The sequence below is a fragment of the Copidosoma floridanum genome, unplaced genomic scaffold (genome assembly GCF_036245765.1).
Source record: "Copidosoma floridanum isolate Cflo_tuat_1 unplaced genomic scaffold, Cflo_Japanese_pri ptg000006l, whole genome shotgun sequence".
Classification (NCBI taxonomy): domain Eukaryota; kingdom Metazoa; phylum Arthropoda; class Insecta; order Hymenoptera; family Encyrtidae; genus Copidosoma; species Copidosoma floridanum.
The window spans coordinates 2,381,523-2,409,495 of NW_028321883.1; the positions used below are offsets into that span (position 1 = coordinate 2,381,523).

At 37.4% G+C, this 27,973-nt stretch overlaps 1 protein-coding gene across 4 annotated transcripts; it reads right to left on the reverse strand.

The window, feature by feature from the left end:
* Nucleotides 1–1,395: 1,395 nt before the first annotated feature.
* Nucleotides 1,396–27,957, reverse strand: LOC149375493 (uncharacterized). Of its 4 annotated transcripts, none has more exons than XM_089598520.1 (4): nt 27,769–27,957; nt 27,500–27,688; nt 27,339–27,432; nt 1,396–3,263 (listed from the first exon to the last, which is right to left on the reverse strand). In XM_089598520.1, exon 4 carries the CDS (start codon nt 2,851–2,853, stop codon nt 1,858–1,860), a length of 996 nt encoding a protein of 331 aa, XP_089454646.1. In that variant the 5' UTR covers nt 2,854–3,263; nt 27,339–27,432; nt 27,500–27,688; nt 27,769–27,957; the 3' UTR covers nt 1,396–1,857. The 4 variants fall into 2 exon arrangements, with proteins under 4 accessions (XP_089454646.1, XP_089454648.1, XP_089454647.1 ...); XM_089598521.1 differs by having other exon boundaries at nt 27,500–27,685; nt 27,769–27,810.
* Between the last annotated feature and the right edge of the window lie 16 nt (nt 27,958–27,973).

Sequence of the window (27,973 nt, forward strand, 5' to 3'; positions counted from 1 at the left end):
TAGGGTAATACAGAACAATCATGTGCTCCTATGACGTCTTAGGCTCCATATACCTGAACTTAAACTTGCTCTATAATCGTTTCTTTTTTTTCGTTAAAGTCACAAAAGTCAAATATGCCTTTTTTCATTATAATAAGACGTAGGAGGTAAAGAGGTTATGTTTCATGGGGATTCTGCTGTTTCCAGCTTTTCTCCTCTTTTACTTAACAAAATTTGATGAAATTTTGTAGATTGACTTACAACTGACCATAGAAGAGAGCTCAACTATTGTATTTGCAAAACAATATCAAGTAGTAAAGCATCTACTTCACATGATTCATGAAGAAGTTTTACTATTTAACACTGCAAAAAAAAAATCACCTGTCACATTCTACTATAAATGTCCCAAAATGCAGATTTTTGATGTTCGTGAATGTATTTTTTTTCTTTGGGACTTGTATTTTTTCGCACTTGCGGGACTTGAACTTTTTTCAGCGCATGGAACTTGTAATTTTGTGAATCGAAAATTTTTCAAAACTCACAATTGTCACCTATCTCATTCTACTATAAAAGTCCCAGAATGCATAGTTTTTATGATGGCTAAAAAAAAAAAAATTTCCTCGGGATTTGTATTTTTTTCGCACAGCCAATAAATCAGCTGACGATTTGGCATCAAAAATCAGCTGATTTATCAGCTGACAAATCAGCTGATTTTTTCTAGCAGTGTTAATATTGCTCTGCAAATGTTAGAGCTGAGCGCTCTTCTATGGTCAATTTTAAGTCGATCTACTGAATGTCATCCAATTTCGTTAAGCAAAAGTGAAGAAAAGTTGAGAACGGCAGAATCCCTATGGAACATAACCTCTTTACCTCCCACGCCCTTTTAGGATGTTCATGACGAGTTGGATTTTCTGATAGATTTTGCTGAAAATTTAAATAGATATAAGTTATGACTGACAATATTTCATGCAAAATTTCTGACCATTTCACTACACCGTATTTTAAATATGTGTTAAAAAAAAATCAATTTAATAAATATATAACTTTACGAAGCAGTCACATGAAAATCGATTTTTGATGAAAATGATCCATACAATTTGCGTAATTTTTTTTGCATAACGCAATACCATAAAAGAAGGGTAGTATTTGATTTTCAGAGGGATCTACTAGTTATTTTTACAATTAAATAAAAAAACGGTGTCAGACGCACATATATAGGTGTTTTAATGCATGCAAAACAGTTGCTTGCGCTGCCGCATGCTCACTCTTCCCTTACTGCACTCTACATTTCCCCGCTGACGGTCACAAACGTCCTTAAGAAAGAAAAAATGAATCAGTAGTACCGAAGTCCAAGTATAACTGGTTATAAAATAATAATATTTATCTTAATTGTTATTGAAACGTATGCGAGAAATGTTTTATGGGTATAAAAAAGATTTATTTACAAATTCTTCAACAAATTGTAATTGCTATTTCACAGTAAGTAGAAGTGAAAATAACATTACAATGTATGTAGGTATTTATATTTATATGTGTGCAATGTACTCCACGGTTATTAAGAAATGTAACAAATATGATCTTAATAAATTGTATTTTTTTATGTGTTTTCGTTACATCGGTAGAACCGCAGGCAGAACGAGTTCACGTCTCCAGATCAATTTGACAAGGAAAAAAAACTGATGGAGCACAAGATGAGTGATAACGAGTAACGTAGGTGGGCACAGGATAGCCGAAAAAGATCGAGTGCAAACACTGATTTCAGTTTATAAACAGTGATGTCTTGTTAGTGTATATCATATGTAAAACAAAGAATTAAAAAAAACAATTTCACAGATTGACAGTTGGTCGCAAAAGTTCTTTTTAAGTTTAACAGAATTTCTAATATTTATTCTGCGATCGTAATGAAGAATAAACATCGACCAATTTCCTAGAATTTACTTGTGTTAATCTGTTTCTATATATGTTATGGACGTAAGTCCATTGTGAAAAGTATGCTTCTAACTGAGCTGTAGAAGCTGGTATTAGAAGTAACTTTATAGCATACTTCGCCAAGTTAGGAAAAAAGGCTTTACTCAACTTCCAGTAGACAATGGGTTTGCGACATCTCGATTGCAAAGGTAACAATTCTTCTTTATTTTCTAAGTATTCATGAAGTTCTTCTAGTGTCTGAGAGTCCATAGTGTTTCTAAAAAACTGGTACGCCTTTTGGTTTTGCTCCGGACTCAACAGACTCCCAGCATACTTATGGTGTAGAACATAGGCTGCAAAATCAACTGGTTTCAAAGCTCTTAAAATTCTATCCTTAAACAATTCTTGTTGTTGAATATTATGAAACCTTAAAGAAAGCCACAACTGAACAGCATCAGCTGCATTGCATACAGGATCTTGAGCTTTATAAATCAATTTGCACAATGGCTCTAATAAATCGATTAGGTCTGTTAGCTGAGTTGTAAACACATCGTTATTAATAATGTTTAAAACAGAAGCCTTAATGTTAACATTTTCTAATGTTGATATTTTTATAAGTATGTCGATGTTATTTAAAATACTAACTGCACTATCACGTAGATAAGCAAACCGGGTATCCGGGTAGTTACGTAGCAGTGTACCCCCATACTTAATTACTAGTGAATCAAGTTTCGGTTCGCGGAAAGCATGAATAACTTCTCTCATATTATCTGAAAAAGTGGAGGGAACTAAACTTTTTAATAACAAGTTTGCACTATGACTAGCACAAGTTGAGTGCCATAAGGTTTCACCAGCAGAACTTTCGGCTAATCGACCTCCTCTTAAGATTTTGGCATCATTATCTGATTTGATGGCAAACACATCAGTTTCGTAAAATTCTTTAGCGTAATCAATGGCATCAACCATAACTTCAGAAAGGTATTCTCCATCTTCACGCTCCAAAGAAGCATCATATGCTTTCAAAAACGTGTGAGAAATGTTTTCGTTGCGCAGGCTGCAAACAACTATTTTGCGGTTTATCGTGGAATTTTTCCAACCATCTATTAATAGGACACTATCAGTGCCTCTTAATTTTTTTTTTTTCTATCATTAACTATCTTCTCATGCAGCTCATTGACACATGTACTGGCCAAAGTTTGACGACATGGAGGTTTATACTTTGTAATTTTTGTTTTGCGGAGAGCTTCAACAAAATTTAGAAAGTACTTATCTTCTACAACCCTGTAAGGGATGTTACATGCGCAGAAAAATTCTGTTAATTTTGCATTCAAATCTTCTACTGTTAATTCTTCATCGTCGTGCAGAAACAGTTCTTCCTAAGGAAATAAAATAAAAATTACAATTAGAATTTAAAATGATCTTTAAAGAGTAATAGTTATTGATATGAGTACTAGTAAATGAGATTGAACATGTGACCGTAGGTCATATTTCTACAAAATGCAATTATAAAACAATCTTTATAAAATTGGCACCCTAACCTCAACTACTGCTTAGTCTACTTTACTCGATTGGTAAGTTCATTGGTTAGAATTTATGAGGGCTGTAGGTGGGTTATTTCCAGACCTACCAAAATAGCCACACACACACAGACACGCCGCATTCATACACACATACACGCACACATACGTATATGTAATGGCTTTTGGTATATTGAAAAATCATAAATGTAAAAATTTAATTTATTTCAGTATTCCTTACCAAGTATAAAAATGAATTTAACTAATTATTATATTTCATGCTAGTATTGATTACGTAATTTTTATTGTTAATTTTTATGTATACATTTTTATTGACATATTACATAATAAAGAAACACTTTCATCAAAATTCTGAAATAAATGGAATAATCTCCAAAAAATCATGAAACATGTTTTTTAAAACTTGTATTAAATGAAGTAACTGGATCGACATCGTTCAAAGATATAAGAACATATAAAGAAATAACATATAAAACGTTTAAAGATACTGTAATTGCAATGGGTGTACAAGATAATGATGAAAAAATAAATGACATTTTTAAAGAAGCAATTGCTCTTATGTTTCCATATTAATTAAAACAATCTTTTGCTTGGTTTTTAATTTCAGAAAACATTCAAGGTGATAAAATATGGAATAAATATAAATAATGTGTCCCGGAGGATTTGCCTGATAGTACAGATCGATAATTTACCTCTTCTACATATTAACCAAATTTTAGAATCAGGAAATAAATCATGTAAATACTTTAATTTACCTACACCAAAAAAATTGGAGAGTAAAAAAAATAATCTAGATGAAGAAATACGTTTTAGTAAAAGAATGTTTAACTCAATGTATATAAGACACGTATATAAGTACCAGAAAATATTATTTAGTATTATTTGCGAACTGAAAAATAACATTTTCTTTACAGATGGTCCAGGAGGGTCGGGAAAATCTTATTTATATAAAATGTTAATTTATTATTTTAAGTTCTCAAAATAAAAAAATTTTGTCAATGGCATGGAGTGGCATAGCATCAATTTTGATTTCAAAGGGGATGGCAAGTCATAGAACTTTGAGACTTCCTTTAGATCTTATTAATATAGAGTGCCTTTTTAGAATTCGATTTGGAAAAAAAATTCAGAGAAGTTAATTTAATTATTTGGGATGAGGCTTCAATAATTATAAAAAAAGCATTGGAAATAGTAGACAGAACATTAAGAGGTTTATGTAATACTTAAAAATATTTTGGAAATACATGATTTATTTTAGGAGGTGATTTTCGTCAAATCCTCCCAGTGATAAAAAACAGTAGCAAAAAAATTGTAATCGAATGTATTATTAAATCTTCCTTTACATGGAATTCATTCGAAATTTTAAAATTAGAAATCTATCTTCGTTCTAACCATAAAGGGTTTTTTTAATTATCATTGGACATTGGGAAAAAGGAAATAGAAACTTTTAATATTCCTTAAAATTGGATATCAAATGATGTATGTTTTCAAATATTTTCTGATACTTATAGTTGTTCGATGAATAGTGTTATACTAACATCATCGCATAACGATAATATTAATAATATTAATTATTTTATAGCACGTATATGTCAAGGGAATAGGTAAAAGACAGACAGATTCTTTAAATTAGGATAATAAATTATATATATATATATATATATATATATATATATATATATATATATATATATATATATATATATACGTATGACTTATGCAGACTTCACGTGCGTCTAACATATATATTAATAACATGGCATTATACGGACGTCCGCATAACTCCTTTTTTGTCCTTATAATCACCCCTTCTCTCATACACATAATTATTCGCATAAGTTACCTTCGCACGCACGCGCGCACACACACACACACGCGCGCACACACATTAGTGAGGCTCCGCCCCCTGCGCGATCCGCTTGCCAACCCTCCACTACACTAACTTGTAATAAGAGTCTTTAAATTTAAAATAAAAAATATTAAATTATGTAACGTTAAAATATTTGTATTGCTACATGCTTTATAAATTGATATTAATGTATATTGATAGATTAAATGACGTTTAGTTTTGAAAAGAAAAAATGATGCTAACAATAAGCATAAATCACATGATTTTTTTTTATTCCTTGCGTAAAGGGACGATAGTAGTAGGATGGATCAGGTGCCGATTAAGGCGCAGGATCATTGTCCAGCGATGCTACAGGTGTCTGGGATATGGGCACACAAAATACGACTGCAGAGTCCCGGACCGATCAGGTCTCTGCTGGAGATGCGGGAAGGACAAGCACAGAGCTAAGGACTGCAAGGCCGAACCAAAATGTGTCCTATGCAGCGAATCTGCGATTGGAGGAGAAAGCACAAACCACGTGCCTGGATCTGGAGCATGCAGAACCTTCAGACAGGTCCTGGATATAAGAAAAAGAAACCAGATATAATGCCCAGAGTTCTCCAAGGAAACATGAACGGGGCAATCGACGCAGATGCTTTTCTGCCACAAATACTATGCGAAAGAAGGGCAGACATAGCGCTCATGAGCGAGCAGTACAGGAACTATAAGCCACCTAAGTGGCTCAACGACGCGGCAAATATGTCGGCCATTTCGGTTCCTAGACCAGACAAAATCCGCCGAAACGCAAGCGGATCGGAAAAAAATTTTGTCTGGTTGAGAAGTGGAAGCATTACTTATGTTAGCTGCTACTTTTCACCAAACACCAGTATCGAGGAATACAGGAGACGAATAAATAACCCCGAAGACACCATAAGAGATAGCATGGAGGGTGACCTCATAGTCGCCGGAGACTTCAACGCAAGAGCAGTAGAATGGGGAATGCCCACAACAAATTCTAAATGCCAGGCAGTTCTAGATATGGCCGCAAGGCTTGGTCTGGTCGTTGTGAACGAAGGATAGACCACAACTTTCCGAAGACCGGGATTTGGCGAGTCAATACCAGACGTCACACTGGCTTCGGACAGCCTTGCACCAAGAGTAAAGGAATGTCAGATGATTGAGGACGAAAATGGTAGCAATCACCAATATATCGTCTTTGAAATCACCGACGCAATAGACAGAAGAGGCATTGCACGCAAAACAGGATGGAATGCTAAGAAACTGGATACAGAACAACTAGCAGAAAAAGTTGAGAGTGGCCTTACTGCTCTGCACGGCGATGAGCCAAACCTGAACACAGTAGAAGGAGTACAGGTGTTCACTGAAGCAACCATGCATCTCTTAAAAAATGCCTGCGAAGCCTCCATGCCTAGGAAAAAAATGTGGAACGGCAAACGTTCAACCTACTGGTGAAACGAGGAAATCGTGGAATTTAGGCGCCAATGCCTTAAACATAGACGCCTTTACCAAAGGGCTAGAAACAGACCAGAGGCTGGACAAAGATACGCAGAGTATCAGCTGTCAAGAAAGACGATGCGAGCTGCCATCAAAAACAGTGCTATCAGACTCTGTTCCAGGAAGTAAACAACGACCCTTGGGGCAGAGCATATCAGATAGTGATGGGAAAACTGGGGAAAGTGGCACCATCTGCAATCGGGGATGCGGGTACCATGAGACAAATTGTGGATACGCTATTCCCGACGCATCCAGAACTTGAGGATCATGCAGACTTGGAGCCTATAAAGGATGTTCCTCTGTTTACCCAGAAGGAACTGGAGCTAGCAGCAGGATCGCTCAAAAACGGGAAAGCCCCTGGACCAGATGGCATACCCGCAGAAGTAATCAAGACAGTAGCGACGAAACACTCACAACTGTTTCTGAACCTATAAAACGCATGCTTGCGGATGGGGGTGTTCCCAACTCCCTGGAAAAACGCACGGCTGGTACTGATTGATAAAGGCAAGGGTGAGCCTAACTCCCCATCATCACTCAGGCCATTATGCATGCTTGACACGGCTGGAAAATTATACGAAAAACTGCTTAAGGCCCGTTTTCTACAGGCCATACAAAACGCGGGAGACTTGTCCGACAGGTAGTATGGATTCAGAAAAGGAAGGTCTACTATAGGAGCAGTAGAGGAAGTAGTGAAAGAAGAAGCATATGTCATGGAGCAAGATGCTTCACGCTCTAAAACACACATTCAGAACACCGGACTATCTCTTAAGAGTATTAAGAGATTATCTCAGAGAACGCTTCTTAACATACACAACAACAGAAGGCGAAACAAAGAAGAGAATTACTGCAGGGGCATTTCAGGGATCCATACATAGACCTGATCTCTGGAACGTGTCATACGACGGACTGCTCCGCCAGGAAATGCCAGAGGGGACATTCTTGGTTGGATCCACAGAAGATGCCGCTGTGGTGATCGTTGAACGAACGACGGAACTTGTCCAGGTGCGATTCAACCAGGTTATGCGAAGAGTAGTCCCATGGATGAAGAACCACGGGCTCAAGGTTGCAACAAGGAAGACGGAGATGGTACTCTTGACGAGGAGAGAGATAGATACCATCATTCCCCTCAAGGTACAAGAAGAAGAAATAATGACGAAGGATGCCGTAAAGCATTTAGGGGTGGCGCTGGATAGGAAGCTCACATTCTAGAATCACCTCAGGCAAGCAGCGGACAAAGCGGCGGCAAGGGTAGCGGCCTTAAGCCGTATCATGCCGAACGTTAGGGGCCCAAAACCTGCAAAACGCAGGCTCCTCATGTCTACTGCCCAGTGTAATATCCTGTACGGGGCTGAGATATGGGGAGATGAAATAAACGTCAAAAGGAAGAGAGTGAGGATCACTCAAGTTCAAAGAACAGGAGCCCTAAGGATAGCCTGCGCCTATCGCACAGTCTCAGAGCCCGTGATAATGATGATGGCAGGCGTAACCCCCGTCGATCTCCTTGCAAGAGAACGGCGACTGAGACACCTCACGGAACAGGAATTAGGAAGAAAAGAGGCCAGGGAGAACGCCCGGGAAAGGACCTGGGAACTCTGGCAACTTAGATGGCAAGAAGATATTAGAGGTAGATGGACGTCACGCCTGATAAAAAACATCAAGAAATGGACTGAGCGAAAACACGGCGAGGTAGATTTTTATCTCACCCAATTCCTTTCAAATCACGGGTTTTTCCGCTCTTACCTAAACAAGATGCGGAAAACACAGACGGCTGCATGCAAGTACTGCGGACACGATAAGGATGACGCGGAACACTCGTTTTTTACCTGTGTCAAGTGGCAAGCTGAACGAAGTGCTTTGCAAGAAAGGATCGGAACGTTTAACCCTGACAACGTCATAGATCAAATGCAACTGGACGAAGAAAGATGGACTACGGTAGCTCAATATATACATACGGTTCTCCGGGCCAAGAAGGAATATGGTTTCCTGGACGATTGAGCCGAACTAGTGGACGCTCGCAAGAAACGTACATTTATTGTTTATATGTATATATAGATATACATACATGTTCGACACTTACGTTATTCGTTTAAGGTGACCAACAGTCTGTAACGATCGTCTCAACGATATAGACGTGAGTATCTATCGTTAATATTTATAAACAGTGGCCCTACAATGTAATTTACAAAAATTGTTGTGCTTTTTGTCTTTGTTTTCTTTGTTAATAAAGTGAGCCTGATGAGGTTGGCGTTAAGACCAACGAAACGTTGCTCATCAAATTAACACCTGGTTTTTTGGAGTTTTTATTCGTACTCCCAAAATTAGCTCTTACTGATCGTATGCTTAGGCACTGATCCTCAAGTCATCATGAAAACAACTGAGAGCAGAACGACATGTTCAACAAACGATATAACTGAATCTTTTCTACCTAGTATACCGGGGGCTAGTTTGTAAATGATAATTTATCATAACGAATTGATGATTACATAAAGAATCAACCAAAATTTTGAGTATTTAATGAGATAGTAAGTCCATTTGTGTAAATTGTACATTACTCAAATCCTCTGGGTTACCAAGATGAACAGCCTAGGATGAAGGTTATTTTCGGGTTCATAAGCTTAGGATTGATTTGATTTTCGTATTCAATAAGTAATTTTAAAAAATTTTATGTGATCAACTGTCTGTCCCCCCAGCCTTTGAATTGAAAAGTTTAAAATTGAGGTCATTTTCTTATTTAACTCTTAATTTTTTTAAATTATGTACAGTCAACTTGATGTCTTCCGCTTTTAGGGTTGAGAAGCTTTGGATGTAGGTTATTTTAGTATTTAATCACTAGTTAATTTAATTATTATATGATCAACATAGGCCCCCTTCAGCTTTTGGGTTGAAAAGCTTAGAAAGTAGGTTTTATATTATTTCAATGATAATGTACCAAGTTACGTATGGTCAACTCTCCGCCTCACAGCTTATAATTTAAGAAGCTTAGGATTGAGGTTATTTTACTATTTAGTAAATAATTTATTAAAAATATATACGGCCAAATCTCTTGTCTCCCAGCTTTTGGACTAAAAAGTTTAGGATGTAGATTATTTATTGATTTAATAAATAATTTATTAATGTTTCCCCGACTTTTGGATTAATAAGCTTAAGATTTAGGTTAGTCACATATTCAATCAATAATTTGATAACATTATATGTGGTAAAGTCGCTGTCCCCCCAGCTTTTGCGCTAAGAAGCTTAGGATTTAGGTTTGTTTCTTATTTAATTATTAATTGATTAATATTATGTATGATAATTTCGCAACCCCTTCGGATTTTGGGTTCGAAAGCTTAGAATTTAAGTTTTTTACTTATTTCATAAGTAATTAATATAATTAACTCATGATCAACTCGCTCTTTCCTCAGTAACTGGGTTAGAAAGCATGGAATGTAGGTTGAGATGTTACTGATTTTTCACGGTTTTGTCCATGTAGCCTATTTTAATTTTGCGCTTAATACTTGACCACTTTTGGTATTGTAGGAACTGATATATTGAATTAGTTTTTTTACGATCACCTAGTAAATTTGGAGTATGTTGGTTCAAAGTATACAGTACTGTTATTGTAGGGGATTTGTCGCTGAAACTCAACGTTTTAAGAAAAATTATTTGGCCATTTTTAATCAGCCATTTTAAAATGTTATCTAAGCCAAAATATTTTTGTTTTGTTTGGCCCTTATTACCTTAAAATCGCAGTATTTGAAAACCTAAGATGAAAAAGAAATTTTCTTACCGTGAAATTGACAGTTTGCTCTAAGTTTGGATATTAGGTTTCTATCCCTTAGGTTAATTTTTATTTTTTTCTTGTAGCAAATCATCCCAGCTTTAATCTCCAAAAAGTTTTATCAAACAATGATGCATTGAAGAAACGTTATTTTGTTTTGGAAAAAAACACAATTTTTATCTTGGTTTAACGTACTAAGGGGGACAGATTGGATTTTTTTCTTAGTCTTCCAGTGGAATAGGAGTATTTACTTTCTAAGTATGCGACAATATAATTGTAGGGCAATTTTGACTGAAATTTAAAATTTTCTATCGAATGGTTTGGCCATTCTGATTAAGCTATTTATAAATATTCTGTAAGTTAAGTTATTTTTGTTTGGCCGACCCTTACACCCTTATGAATCGCAGTTTTGCGATCTCATCCTTTAGGTTTATTATATTTTTCTCTCATAGCTAATCACCTCAGCTTTAACCTCTAAAAAGTTTCATCCGAAATCATTGCTCTGATGGAATTTGATTAGATTTTGAAAAAAAGAAACGAATTTTTTCACTGTTGGACTTAGTGGTCCTGAAAAGTTACACTGATTTTCATAAGTCAAATATTTGTTAAAGAGGTTTGGGAGTATTATTCAGAGAGGCGTTAAACAGGGAGTCCCCCTGGCCCTCGCAGATGTACCCCCTTTACCGCGCACCTCCTCCTGCACTCGACAAACTTGAAGCTATGCTACTGTAATTAATTATATTTTTTGAAAAATGCCTGGCAAGGTTTTTTTTGTACTTAAGTATCAATAAATATTTTTTTTTATTTTAACATATTTAAAATATACCCCAATTTTAATTAAAAGGCATTCTAACCTAGATCTCTCATAATAGACTGTGTTAAACTGTCAACATTTAATAATTCTTTTCTCGAATGTTTCTGTGGTAAAAAATCTGAAAAATTCATGCGCACTTCTGATATGCTCAAATATAACATACATTTTTTTGGGACGATTCTATTTCTTAAACTTTTTTCGAAAACATCCTTGAAACAATGATAAACTCATGTTGTTTAGTAAAAAGCATAAGTACGTAAGAAAATTAAAAAAAAAACAAAAAAAAAGCATAAGTAGTCACACGCCAAAGATGCTAAAAGGCCAATTTTCGGGTTATGGTAGAGTTTTATTTAAACTTATACCGTTGACCTACTGTTTTTATGCTGGGAATATATTGCTTGAACAAAATACTATACATATCAACCTTGTATAAAATAATATTACATAGAAGCGAGTGATACGAAATTGTAAGAAAAATCCCATTAGATCCAATGTTAAAACCAACATATTTTTCAACATCCATTTTCTTAAAAATAAGGTCGTTCACCATGGTGTTATTTGATGGCATTTAGAAGTAACGTACTTAAAATATGATTCAAAATTTTATTAACTTTTTTATAAATATTTATACAAACTCGCATGAGCCACTTCAATCAGCAATACTAATACATATTATGTGAAGGGTTGTAAACTTGAGATACTTTTTTTTAATTGAAAGACTTTTTGATACGAAAAGTAAGCATTTTAGTTGTCAAGAATTAGTTTGAAACTCACATGACAAGTATTATTTTATAGCAAAAAAGAAAATAATTGTTTTTCGTTTAAAACAAATTCTTGACATTACCTCTGATGTTATAAAGCAAGTTCTTAAAATTATCCATCGTCGCCTTTATGCTGTCGTGCAGGTGGTGCTGTTTCATATTATTATACGTAGCGAATACATGAATTTTCTGAGTTAATTTGTCGACTTTCTCTTTAACAAGGTTCACTACCTTTTGAGGGGGGGGGGGAGGTACGAGAGAGGGCCAGTTTTTTGCCTTTTTTAGGTTAGAAATGCGCACGCATATCCTGTCTGTTAACATCGGAGGACCGTAGTTTCATTTATTTTTAACAAGTTTTTATTAAGTCACTTTCTTGTTCGTATGTCTGTCGTTCCGGTCGGAATCTTGCAATCGATTTTTAGATCACTTTCCGACATTCGATCAGGGTGAAATTCTGCACACACTCTTGGTTTCGATGACAATGTAATAAAGTACATTCAATACCATATTAAATCCAATATGGCGGCCATAACGGAATGGCAGACTACGTTACTTATTACAAATCTATTAATATGGATATCAAATGAAAGGGAATGGCGAGCAGAATACAATAAGCTATATGAATAGCAGCTATATGACGTTCCTCAAAATCAAATATGGTGGCTGATAAAAAATGGCAGACCAGCTCTTTTATTATGTACAACCCCATCGATATGGGTATCAAATAAGTAAGCATGGAGAGTAGAATTCAATAAGCTGTATGACATTACTCAAAATCTAAAATAGTAGATTAACTTTTTTTTTAAATCTCGTTTCGTATAGGGAATGAAATAAAAGGGTCTGGCGAGTAGAATAAATTAAAACATATTACGTGACTCAAAATTTAATATGGCAGATGTTTCAAAATGGCAGAATACTTTCTTTATTGCAATACAATCAATGTGGATATGAAATAAAAGGTCACGGCAGATGCATTACGACAAGTTATATGCTGCTACTTGAAATGAAACATAGTGGCCGTTACAATATGGTGGATTACATTTTTAATACAACCACATTAATATGAGTATTGAATAAATAGGCTTCTCAAGTTGTATACAGTAAGTTATGTGGCCTTATTCAAAATTATAAATAGCAGGTGACCTGCAAGAATCGACCAATGCGTAGATTGTAATAGGAATTTTTGATTAGAGACGGTCATTGAACAGTCCAATGTATCATGAAAAGTGCATACAAACTGAAGGTGTATTAGTAACATATAATAAATATTGATTTTGAGTTTATTAATTCTAATATATATTTGTAAAAATTTACACATTTCATCTACAGTTACAGAAAACAGATTACTTTATATACTCAAATGTGTAGAGAAAATAACGTTATAATATTAATAAGAAAGACAATGATTAAAGATTTTGTTATAAAGAAATATGTAATTAAGGTAAAGTACCCTGTATTCGGACAAAAGTGTTGTTCGGACCTATATCCGGACAGCAGCGATAATTACATAATTTTTTTACAATTTCTGAATGAAAAAATTTATTTGTAATCTACAGTATCGAATTGATTTAGGATAGTTACAACATACGTCGAATCAATTTGATAATTCATTAAAAGAAATGTTTTTTCTTGCAAATCGAGGTTTTTTGTGTTTGGCTGCTGTCCGGAAATTAGATACTACGGTTCAAACTGTACCCCATATTCGGACACACATAATCCAGCAATTCACTTGCTTACAAGTGCAAAGAAATGGTTATACTATGTAGTAAAATACAATAATAATTTGTTTTTTGCATTTGTTTAACAAATTAAAGCCATTAAAGTAAAATATAACTGTATATAAAGATCTGCCATAACCTCATTTTCTCAATGTTCACGACTGTCCGGATTTATGGTCCCTACGTCATAACGGGACCTATATTCGGACTATTTAGAAATGCATTGTCCGAATATAGGGGTTTTGAGACTGAATCTTTATAATTATTTTAAACAATGATCACACGGTCACAAAGAACTTTTTTTTTTTTTAAGTGACAGAAAAATTACTTTATTATCTATATGTCAACCGTCTTTTTCGCAAAAACAGCTAATTTCTTTGTGAATTCAGAAATAGTGGATTACCTAAAATTATGTGTCCGAATAGAGGGTACTTTACCTTAATATGCCACAGAATAATTCTAAAAAAAAATAAAACAAGCCTTCCACGGTCTTCCCCACAAAAAACACACCACCACATAAATGCTTATAGATAAACTTGAAAAACGTGGGGCGCATCTGTACTACTAAACACGTTATAACCCAAGCAGAAATAATTGTATTTGATAATTCAGTAATAATTACTTCTAAAAATTAGTAGAAAATATAAAAAAAAACAGTTTTAATTGTCCATATTTAAAACAAGTAATAAGACTTATTATTCACAATTGTTTGTCACAAGTTATTATTAAAACTTTGTAATACTTATTATTTGTTATTATGTTTTGTTGGTCACGGGATCAAACGGTGCGACCGTCCCCATGAAGATTATTATTTTTTACTATTTATTATTATTTTTTGTTTTTTTAATTTTTTTTTTCCATTTGATATAGAATATAAAACAATGAATATGATCTATTGTTAACAATTATTAATAGCTATTAGTTTTTGATAAATCTTAAAAGTCAAGTATTAAATAGTGATCATTAATCTCATAAAAGTTGTATCTAGTTATTACTTTTTTCAATGTTTCTATAACGATATTTATGACAAAAAAAAAGTAAATAATAAAAAACAATGAAAAAAAATTACTAATAACAACACTCATTTAACTTTATTATAGACTCAAATCTGGACTTTATAAAATATTATTATTAGTTATTATTTTTTATTCGTTACTTAATCACGAAAAAAATTATTACTAACATAATCCTCCAATTTATAACTCTCTAAGTCAAAATTAATTAGCAATCATATTTTCTCCTGCTAAATAAAATGACAACATTAATAAAAAATATTAATAAAAAAGCTCTAGATCTCATTAAAAAATTGTTACCTAAAAATTCAGGTATTAATTGTAGCTTTCATTATACTATTATGACCTACATCTATAGCTATAATCAACTACAGTGCAGCTACAAATGTATGTAACTTGTGATACGGTAGCCGGGGATTACGACTAGCGTGTCTGTGTGTGGTTTTTACCTTAATCTTTTTAATTAGTTATAGCAACACTCAGTACAATATTATATTTAGATTCTACTAGGGAAAGGGACCGGGATTCAGCTGGCAGTGTACAGTGCTGACTGCAGCAGCATGTAGTGCAATATAGCAAGTATTGTGGACTAGCTTTTTATGACCAATGTAACGGCACTAGTCTGCTGCCACTACAATCAGCACGGCGCACCTCCAATTAGAAATAACACTTTGTGTCTGGTTGTGAACTGAGCGTTTATTAAAATCCACCTAGTTACTAAAATATAAGATTCGATTGGCACACTACGAGGACGCTCCCTCTGATGTGGCTTACTAGTCTATGTGTTGCTATACGTTACTAACTTCCGTAGGGGTGCTTCGAGTTGACTCTATTTAAACGTTTAGGGATGGGTAGTTATGGGAGGACCACTTTCACTTACTGTATGCACAACGCTAAGATAACCTGGCGTCACCTACCAGTTCAATATTTCGGCCGGACTAATCGTCTTGTTCCCGGCGATGCTGCGTGCGTCACGGGCAGCGGAGAGCTTGGGCGACCTGGTTAACGTCGTCGAGGCTGTGTGTTGGCACTAGCTTGCAGTGTTGCGACTACTTAGTGGCTCGGCAGGCGAGAGTCTAACGATGCCACGTCGTGCAGCACCAGTACCAGCCTCGCAGCGAGCCCAAGTGTCTATCCTTGTCTCGCCGCGCAGGCGCAACGTACTCTCTACGGTCTGCCACACACACCACCCAACACGGCCTCACCGGTCGACCACCGCTACCAAGCTATCTCCCAATACACTGACAGCTATCGCTCACGGACATACAGCCTACTTTCATGATATTTCTAATGTACACATTACTAAGGTGCCTTTGTAGGACCACGGGAGGGAGAGTCAAGCCGAGCTCTTAGATTGTTTGTATTATTACGGCCTTCGGGCCTTGTATCGAAATTCCGCGTGTTATACTTAGTAAGCCACATACACGAGGGAAAGAGAGAGCTATCTTTGAGACTCTCGCCGTTTATTCGCGATGATAAGGGCTCTGTGACGTGCTTGTACACACCTTCACTTCGCCACGTCACAAATCCCCCCTCACAAACCCTACTTCCACCTTGCGCAGTTCAAGTTAATCTGCAGGTGTAGGTCCTATCATAGAAACTATCAAAAACTTGACGAAAGTGTGCATTGATGTGAGTGTGTAAAGCGTAGTTGTTCGTGTAGTGTCATGTACCGTCTTCTTCTTCCGGATCTTTTCAGGATATACTGGTCGGCATTATGTTGCCTTGTTCTATGTATTTGTAGTTATGTCGCGCTGTTGTTATGTCATTAACTTAGTGTATTATTATTGCTATTGTCCCTACTAGTTTGTGGTGTGCCAATACATTTACAAAAAAAAATCATTACCAAAAATAATTTAAAAAAAATCGTTACAAAAGAAACAAAGACAAAAAAAAATTAGACGGTTGTACATTATTCGTTGCTGAGAAATGTACAGGCGTTTACAGAATTATTTTTTACTGAATGGTTAGAACTATAAAGTATATATTAATAATAATGGAAGTTATATAAAAATAATTATATTAGTGAGGTGAAAGCAAAGGGTTACGTTATTCGTTTACTAATGAAAATTTATTTGAAATGAAAAAATTTATTCCATAAATCTTGTGACCACTTTGCTTTCTTCCTCAGGTACTAGTGCCATAGTGTATTACATGTGCATTGCTTACCTGATCGCCCAGCCTCCCCGTGCCCAAATTTCGCCAATACCTTGGCGTGTAATTGTACACGAATTTCGTCGTATTTTGTACGACCAGGTTACCAGCGCTATACATGTTGGCCACTGCAGTATAGTATATTGTTATATATGTGGTTTTGATAGTTGTTAAATAAATTATTCCAATTAGATAAAAAAAAATACTGATTTATTTTCTCTATAATCACTGAGTCCCTTTAGGGGAATTTACAAAAGTTAAAAAAAACGAAAATTTACTAACAAAAAAAAAAAATAGTTATTTAAGCAATTTATTTTAAATTGGGCAAAGAAAAGAAAGAGAAATGTAAAGGAAAGAGAATAAAAGAAATAAAAAAGTGTGAAAAGAAAACAACAAAAAAAAAATATTAGGGGGCGGTAGGGGGTCGATAAGGGTGGCCATTTGCCAGCTCAGCCAAGTATTGTCGCCTTTCTTCCAGCCAGCCCTCGCGGCAATACGGACAATGTGCTACTGTTACGTTCTGGAGTCCACACCGGTAACAAAATTTCCACGTTCGGGTGTAGCGACATCGTACGAACCGGTGCCCAGCTTGTCCGCAACCCCAGCAAGCAGTTTCCGGAGCTGGTTCCGGAGGTAATACCTCCTCTTCTGGGAGTGAGGGTGTGTTCTGTGTGCTGCCCGGGATTGGATGCGCGGTGTCGCTCGGCCATGTTACTTTTAAGGCCATTAGTGCCGGGATCGGGGCTGGATGGATAGGCTCTTCGGCCAGTCTGCCCACCACGTCTTCAGTGTCCATTAACTCCGGGGCTGCCTCCTCCACTCCTCCCACTTGTATCTGTTCGGGCTCTGCCTGCTCCTCGACGGTGTTGCGGGGAGTACAGGGCGCTTGATCAGGCTGGGTTGGATTCACGGCCCATTCTCCGGGATCGTAATCGTCGATCCCAATCGGCTGGGTTAGCGATATTGGGTTGGATATTGCTTAGCGTCGCCGCTTCTCCCACCTTAGTCGCTGCCTGTCTCGGACTTCGTCCAGGTCGGGGAGCGGTGTTGTCTCCCAGGGCTCTGGAATCCAGCCTCTGCTGGGCGCAAAGGGATGAGGCTCGGCCTCCTCGTCGTCTCCTGGCTCTTCGTATAGGGTTTGGACCCTGGGATCCCGGCGCTGGTGGATCAGCCACGACCATTCTGACCTTGTGTTCCTCGGATGCATTCTCTGTAGGGGTTAAGGTAGTCGTTAGGGGTGGGGTATACTTTTTTAGATCTGACACGTGTGCTTTGACTGTTTTCCCGGTGTTTATGTCTCTAACCTCCATAACCACTTCCGACAATGCCTTAACGATCGCGCATGGACCTATAAATTTGGGGGCTAATTTCGCTGAAAATTTTTGGCCTGCCGCAGACAGAACATGATTTCTTCGTAACACCAATTCTCCTATCTGGTATTGTGCGGGCCTACGGTGTTTATTGTAATATTTCTCTTGGCGAGCCCTAGCCTCGTCGACATGCTTCTTAGTTAAATCTCTTATAAGAGTCAACCTCTGCATTCGATCTTCCCAGTTTTTCGTGTCCCTCATGTCTAATTTATCTGCGTTCCCTGGCTTGTTGGAATTTGTTATTGGCAATGGATTTCTACCAAAATTCAAAAAGGCTGGAGTCATTTTTGTGGACGCGTTTTCCATGGTATTCATAGCAAAAGCAAACTCTTGTAGGTGAACGTCCCACAGCTGGTGGTCTTCTTCTAAGAATGAACTGATCATTGTGTTTAACGTTCGCATCACTCTTTCGGCAGGATTAGCTTGCGCGTGATATGGTGAAATTGTTGTATGTTCGATATTTGCGTCAGTGCACATTTCCTTCATATCTTTGTTAATAAATTCCGTCCCGTTGTCTGTAAGTATGTATTTGGGAGTTCCCCACCGATTCAAGATCAGTTCCTTAAACGCTTTCCTTACATTCTTTCCGTCTGCTTTGCGAAGAGGTCGCAATTCCACGTATTTTGTGAAGAGGTCCTGGAACACTATGACGTATCGGTTCCCAATCTTCGATGGTGGTTTTGGCCCTAATATATCCGCGGCCACCACCATCCACGGATGTTCGATATTCCGTTCCCCCATCAGTCCTGCCGGGGCTTGCTGCAAGACCTTATTTTTCTGACATTCCTGACACGCCCTAACATATTCCGCGACATCATGGTAGCATCCTGGCCAGTAATGGTACATGATCAACCGTGCGTAGGTATTATTAACCCCCAAATGTGCCGCTTGAGGCTCTGCATGGACTTCCTGTAGGACTTTACGTCTTACTTCTTTCGGGAGAACTATCTTCCATGGATTGAGGTCGGGCATTACCGGGTCTATAAGAGCATTCGGTTTATGGTACCATAGTTTACCCTCGGAGATCTTCCAATTGGGGAATTTATGGGGAGTTCGCTTTACAGATTTTATCCGCCTTTTATACCAGTCATCGTCTGTAGGGGTCGCTGAGGTTATCTCCTCTATTGCAGCTACCTGGCCTTCATATGCTCGCGACAACGCGTCTGGAACCTGATGTAACTTCCCTTTCCTGTGCATGAATTTCACATCATATGCCTGCAGTGCAGTATTCCATCGAGCTAACCTACCCACTGGATCCTTGAGCTTGTTTAACCATAATAGGCTACTGTGGTCCGTGATTACCGTAAAACTTTCTCCTTGCAGATACCCTCTAAGACGATCTACCGACCAAAGTACTGCTAGACATTCTTTCTCCGTCACCGTATAATTCCGCTCGGCTTTACTCAAAGTCCTGCTTACATAGCAAATAGGGTGCTCCTCTCCATCGACTTCCTGAGTCAATACACCAGCAATGGCGTAGTCGCTGGCGTCTGTTTGTAACACAAACGGCTTAGAGAAGTCCGGTCTAGCCAATACTGGCGCTTCGGTTAGTGCTTTCTTTAAGTTTTCGAATGCCTTCTCTTGTTCGCTGGACCATTCCCATTTAATATCCTTAGCCATTAGCTTCGTTAGGGGAGTTTTAAGATCAGCAAGTCCTTTAATAAAACGCGAGTACCAACCAACCATACCAATAAATCGCTTCAGTTGTTTTAAGTTTACTGGCGCTGGGTAATCAACAATTGTTTTGAGTTTATCTGGGTCTACCCTCAGTCCATATTTATCCACTTTGTATCCCAAGTATTTAACTTCGGCACAGCCAAATTCTGATTTTTCACGATTTATTACTAAGTTGGCATCTTTTAAAGCGTTCAAGACAATTTTTAGCCATTTCTTATGATCCTGGAAGTTTTCTGTCACGACTATGATATCGTCCATGTATGTATAAACGTAGGGCTCCCATTCTGGCTTGATGATTTTGTCCATAATCGCTTGAAAAGTGGCAGGTGCATTCGTGAGGCCATAAGGCATCCGTACGTACTGGTAGAGACCTCGACCCGGTACTGCAAAGGCTGTTAGCTCTTTGCTGCCCTCTTCCAATAATATTTGATGGTACGCTTCGCTAAGGTCTATTTTTGAGATAAATCTTGCTTTGCGGAGCTTATCTAGAATGTCGTCTATCAAACGCATCGGGTATGCATTCTTTTTTGTGACCTCATTTAGCTTTCTGTAGTCGATGCAAAATCGGAATTTCCCGTTAGCTTTGGGGGCCAATAGTGGACAGCTGCACCAAGCACTTTCAGACTCCTCTATTATGTTCTCTTGTTTGAGTCTTTCGATCTCGTCATATGCTATTTGCAATACTTTAGGTGCATATCTCCGTGGTCGTTGTTTAATTGGTGCTTGTCCTTGTACATCTATCCGATGTTTTGCAACAGTCGTAACGCCTAGTTTTTTGGGACGTGGTGGTATCATTTCATCCAAAATTTGGGTCAACTCATCTAATTCTGTAGGGGACAGGGAATGTAATCCTTCAACCGTTGCTGTGGCTGAACAACAAGCAGAATCCTCTGCTATTGGATAGAATTTTTCCCATGTCAATTTATCCTGACTCCATGAGTCAGTATTGTAATCTATCAGAAATTTAAATTGGCGTAGGAAGTCAATACCTAGAATTGCTTCGTACTTCAGTTCATCTGCCAGTCCAAACTCGATTGATTCCTTTATACGACCTATTTCAAGGTCTACCTTAATCGTACCTTGTAACAAGATGGGCATACCATTTGCTACTGTTATTGTGGACTGACATGGATTAAATTTCTCCAATTTTTTTGAAAAATTGTTACCCAAGTAACAATGGGCCGCCCCACTATCAATTAACGCGGATACCCGTGCCCCTTTAATATATACAGTGAGAAAATGCCTTGGTTCGCTGTTTAATGACAATATTTCTAATATCCCATTAGCACCTGTAAGTGTCCACGGACTTATTTTGTTACCGTTTAACCTACCCATATCCTTTGGCGTTGTGCCGCTATTTTCTAATAGCTGCCGCCCCAAACGCCTACTTCGCAATATGGGGGATATTCCGCTACCACATATTCTTAAGCCTGTCGAATGCATTCTTTTTATCTGTGTGCTAATACTTTTACCTAAATTAACAAGACTCGCGCAGGTTTTGTCAATTTCCATTATTCGTTTGGGGACGACACTACATGCTCTCCCTACGAATCCTTTTATCGTTATGTTGCCTAACGTATACCCCCAGAGGATTTGTATGATGAGCCACCATAACTTTCCAATTATGGGTGTATATCTAGCGCATACTAACGAAAACTTATTAACTAAACTATTTACATGATACTTAACATCGATTGGTAACTTAGCCTTATATAGTATTTGAGCCTTTTGTCGGTTCGGAGAGGTAGCACCGACTCCTAACGCATCCCCTCCTACAGGTTTTCCGGCCTAGGAGCATCACAATTCCTACATCTGACTCTCTTGCTGCCAATCTTACCACACTTCCAGCAGTAGATGGCTTCCGGGCAATCCCTGCGCCAGTGTCCACCTTGCTTGCAAATAAATCATGCGCTTGACTTCGTGCTCCTTTGCCCATCGCTGCTGGAGGTGTTTCCGTTGAGACCCTGCTCTGCCGTAGGGTTTGTTCGTGTGCATGCCTGATTTGATTGATCGTTAGTGCTAATTTTGGTCATTGATTCTACGTTTTTGATAGCACTTAGTGCATTATCATTATTTATTATGGAATCTACCGCTGCGACTTTCCTGGTTGTTACTTGTCGGCGGGGCTGGTATGCAGTAAAGGGAAAGAGAGATTCTTCAGGTCCGGGAGGGGGTCTATAGTCTTTATCTTGGCTTTTGATCAACTCTACTTCTTTACCTAAAATTAAGAAATCTGTGAAATTTCTAATATGGGCCCTGTTGATTCTGCTTCGATAGCTAGGATGTAGATTCCGATACGCTCTGTTTACTTGTTGCTCTAGGGTAAGGGGGGGGTTGACTTGATCCAAGAGAGTTCGAATTTTTGACAGGTAGGCTGCTACTTCTTCGTTTGGCCCTTGTGTACGCCTATCGATCTCTCTCAATAATCTCTCCTGTAGCTCCCCAACCCCGAACTGTAATCGAAAGGCATCCGCTAGTTCCCAAATCGACCGCCACAAAAATTTCTCTCTACGGAACCAGTGGTTTGCCTCAGCATCCAATACTGCAGGTAAAGCACGTACCACGTCCTCTAATGTTAGCCTATAGGTTAGCGTACATTCGCATAATTTTGCTATAAACCCCTCTGGATCGTCCCTACTAATATTACGGAATTCTATTCCCCATTTATGAAATATATCCACTGTTTGTAATTCACGTCTGAAATCTGTACTGCACCGTTGCCTGCTTGTTTCATTATGCAAGTTATCTACTTGGTACAGACTTGGCTGTCTGTACATTTGCTGATTTTGTCCATGATTTGTTGTGTAATTCCTGGACGTCTCTAACTCATGCGCGGGAGGACGTTGTCGTATTGTATCTGAAGTGTAGTCTATATTCACGTACTGCCTAGATTCATCGGTATTCTCGAGGTTTATTGACGGTAATAAAAGACTTGGATTCCGTCCGTACGCTCTTCTAGAAGCCTCGTGTAACTCTTGGTGTGTATCTGGGCGAAGCGACTGTTGTTGTGTCCTTCTTAGTTGATGTATCGTCGATTGAGCTTGTGGGCCCAACTCGTTTCTCAATCGATTCCCTCTTTCTATTTCTTCCGTATACACATCCTCTCTACGTCCTTCCAAGTCGTCGTTTCCCTCCATACCTGCATCCCCTATGATGGCAGTTTGCCTTCTTCTCCTCTCTTCCAACAACTGACTTAATTCTACCTGACCACGTCGTTCCACGTGTGCCCTTCTAGTCTGGATGTCATCGGTAAGCAAATCCTGTTGGTTTCTGTTGTACGAACTATTAGAGTTATTCATTCCATTTGACGCTACTTGCTCATCTTGTGGGTTCTCAGACAATCTCATTAGTGACATCCGGTTCTGTAAATTTCTTTCAACTTGTTGTCTGACTACATCTTCAAAAGTATTCCTGTCCCTATTTAAAGTGTTTATCTCTTCACGTTCATTATTCGTATTTAAGTGGACAATCGCTCTTCTTCTATTTCTGTCAGTTATTTGCGGTAGGAGTGGGCGAGGTAATTCGAGCCTACCTGTAGGGTACAGTTGATCCTCTAAGTGAGACCATCTAGTCATCGGACTGTTGTAATAACGTTTCTCGAAATATCTTACAAGTCTATCCCTGACATCTAAGGACGGTCCTAGATACACTAGGTTAAGATTTTTTAGATACTCTCTAACGTTTTCTTCCGATAATGCATTTACTGTTCGTTTAATTACTTGCCCCCCTGTTGTTGGGTCTAGTGACGCTAATTGGTCTCCTAATTCAAAACTATTATTAAAACTAAAATCCAAATCGCTGTTGTTGAATTCCATTGTTCTGTGCTTGTAGGGTATTTTATTCTGTAAGGTATAGCAAAATAAAAAAGAAGAACGAGATAGAGTAGGAGAGAGAAAAGAGAAAGAGAAGAGAGAGTGGGCTATTACTATTTAACGGAAATATCACCCGTTGTAGCAAAGAGAACGAGAGAAGGAGACAACACAAAAAAAAAATTTTTTTTTTTTTTTTTTTTATTATTATTTAATTACGGGTGACGTTAAGGGTTTGCCGGTAGTGGTACTAGATAACGATTAGGTATATTTATATATATATATCTGTACTCAAAATATATTTATAGTACAATTAATCTGTTTTCAAATGAATATTTCAATTATCCACAAAAAAAAATTGTTATTGTTACGTAAAATTGAACGTGTATATTTATAAATTATATATTTATTGTATTTTGTGTGTATGTAAAAATATGTGAATAAAAACACACGTGCTACAGTAGCAGCGTTTTGTACCAACAATGGCCGTCTACGTGCAGTGAAAGTAGTCTTTCCGCTTCTCTCTGCTAAATCCCTTTACGCGGAGAGAACAGTGTCGAGCGCCATTTTGTGATACGGTAGCCGGGGATTACGACTAGCGTGTCTGTGTGTGGTTTTTACCTTAATCTTTTTAATTAGTTATAGCAACACTCAGTACAATATTATATTTAGATTCTACTAGGGAAAGGGACCGGGATTCAGCTGGCAGTGTACAGTGCTGACTGCAGCAGCATGTAGTGCAATATAGCAAGTATTGTGGACTAGCTTTTTATGACCAATGTAACGGCACTAGTCTGCTGCCACTACAATCAGCACGGCGCACCTCCAATTAGAAATAACACTTTGTGTCTGGTTGTGAACTGAGCGTTTATTAAAATCCACCTAGTTACTAAAATATAAGATTCGATTGGCACACTACGAGGACGCTCCCTCTGATGTGGCTTACTAGTCTATGTGTTGCTATACGTTACTAACTTCCGTAGGGGTGCTTCGAGTTGACTCTATTTAAACGTTTAGGGATGGGTAGTTATGGGAGGACCACTTTCACTTACTGTATGCACAACGCTAAGATAACCTGGCGTCACCTACCAGTTCAATATTTCGGCCGGACTAATCGTCTTGTTCCCGGCGATGCTGCGTGCGTCACGGGCAGCGGAGAGCTTGGGCGACCTGGTTAACGTCGTCGAGGCTGTGTGTTGGCACTAGCTTGCAGTGTTGCGACTACTTAGTGGCTCGGCAGGCGAGAGTCTAACGATGCCACGTCGTGCAGCACCAGTACCAGCCTCGCAGCGAGCCCAAGTGTCTATCCTTGTCTCGCCGCGCAGGCGCAACGTACTCTCTACGGTCTGCCACACACACCACCCAACACGGCCTCACCGGTCGACCACCGCTACCAAGCTATCTCCCAATACACTGACAGCTATCGCTCACGGACATACAGCCTACTTTCATGATATTTCTAATGTACACATTACTAAGGTGCCTTTGTAGGACCACGGGAGGGAGAGTCAAGCCGAGCTCTTAGATTGTTTGTATTATTACGGCCTTCGGGCCTTGTATCGAAATGCCGCGTGTTATACTTAGTAAGCCACATACACGAGGGAAAGAGAGAGCTATCTTTGAGACTCTCGCCGTTTATTCGCGATGATAAGGGCTCTGTGACGTGCTTGTACACACCTTCGCTTCGCCACGTCACAAACTAATAGTTGTTAAATGTAGGTGTTTGCAGCTAAAAATTTTGCGCAAATGTCAAAGAAAAATTGTTTCTAAATCTGATTTTTTTGTAGATGTGACAGCTGGTAATGGTGTTATCATCCATATGATATCACCAAAATTAAGGGCTTGAAGTACTTTTAAACAAAAAAAAAAATTAAGAAAAATTTGGTTTTTCACATAAAATTGTTAAATCTCCCATTTATTAAGTTATTATCCACATGATACCATCTGTTACGGCTAATATAACTTTTAAAAAATCAGATTTATAAACATTTTTTTTCTAAAATTTGCGCAAAATTTGGAACTGTAAACACGTTCTTTTAGCTATTATTTTTTGCTTTTTCATAAGAGCCCATGTTAAGAGGTACAACTTTGAGCTTTAAGGTCTCGAGATTTCGTCCGATTGGGAGTTAACACAAAGCTGCCATTGTATTCAGCGGATCAAAATGTAACAAATTATATTTATGTCATCCCTCCTTTCGGAATCAGGTGATCAATCAGGGGATGACTCATGCCAAAGTATCATGTAACTTTTTTTCTTATTTAAATTTTTTTTGTACCATCTTCAGTCAATATAAGACATTTTTCTTTAACTTCGACTTTTTTTTTAATTTTTCCAAAAAAATGTCTATGTCCAAATTTTTGGAAAAAAAATTAAAGTTAAAATTTTTGAAAAGACGCATAAAACCATTAGTGAAAAACGCATTAAAAAATAAAAATCATGACAGATGAGATTTTGGCATGAGAAATCACCTGATTAATCACCTGATTTTCGAAAGAAGGGATGTCTCAGATTTTCGCAAGGGAGCTAGCTTAATCCCTTAAAAAATTATTCAATGCTCGCTTATTTGACGTCGGAGTCAGGTTGTAATCATCTTATATTTATTCTTTGCAATGCACCACAATTTGTTCAAAGCTACAAACTCCTACAGGAAAATAAAATTGTAGCTATTCGAAAAGTCAGAGAAAAAAAGTTGCAAAACTTTATACATTTCAAGTAAACAGCTGGACAGACCGCCAGAGGGTATGAGTTAAACGAAAGTGTATGAAAAGTTGGCGAGTAGTAGAATGTTTTTTACACGCTGTAAACACAATCATCTCCTATGTTCTCAAATTTGATCGTACTATGTAATAATAAAAAAAATCCATATGGATCGATATGGATTTTGTTCCAAAACGCCACATCCATGTAAAATTATATTTATGTATATCATATATATAGATATAATTTTACATGGATGTAACGTTTTGGAACAAAATCCATATCGATCCATGTGGATTTTTTTTATCGGATAAAATTTTGGGTTTGTAGTTTAACTACTCCCCACAGTCCCCACCCACAACAATTTGTGCAAAAACCAGAATACTTAATTGATTGTCTAAAAATGAAGCCAAACATCGATTTTTATCCAATAGAATGAACCATATTCTGTTGAAAATAAGATTTTTTTCATCTCAATATGTAGAAAAGTATAACTACAGTACAGCAAAATAGTATTAGTGAGCTATTAATTAAAAAACCACTGTTATTGAAATTGCAACCAACCATCGAAATAATAACATATGTATCAGCGAAGTAATAACTGTCATTACATAAACAATCAAAAACCGCGCACTAGTCATATTTATAAAATGTAATAGCTGTAGTCGATAGAGAACAGTAAGAGTCAAATTATCAAAAAAAAGTGAGATAGTCATTTATAGCAATAGATTAAAAATAGTATGAAAATTTCTATATAAATTATCAGTACAACTTTAAGATAAACAGAAATGAATGGTCTCACCTGACTATTAGTAGTAGATTGACCAATACCTACAGCCTCCCCAATTTCACTCAAGTGCATGTGGTCAGTTTTAACAATTCTCTTACACCGAGATCTGAAAAATTTTATTCCTTTTAAGCACTGACAAATGTTGAAAAATGAGATAATTAGAAAAATCAAACCTATGTTCGTTCAGCTTATCTATGCTAAGCTGTTGAAGAACCTTCTCGCAGACTTTGCATCTAGCAGCTATAACATTATGTGACTTATCTCGTAGTGGAATAAATCCAAGCTTCCAGTCATTGCAGGTTTTATCAATCATGATCAGCAGAGTATTTAGACCATTAAACAACTCTTAACTAGGATATCTGCTATACAAAAAGGAAGGTTTAGTGGACAATCATATCTTTCATTGAGATGACTATGTATGACTGACTGAGAGATTACTCACTGATGACAAAATACTCATATATTCACTGAACTACATTATTTGAATCCTTCTAATTTATAAATTCTATAAATAATCCACTATAATTGAGAAAAAGCCACGAAAATATTAATAACAATAACAAAAAAATTATAACCTTACTTAAATATATCTTATTTGGATTGAGACATACAAGCAAGTATAATCAACCAAAACATTATGAGACAAA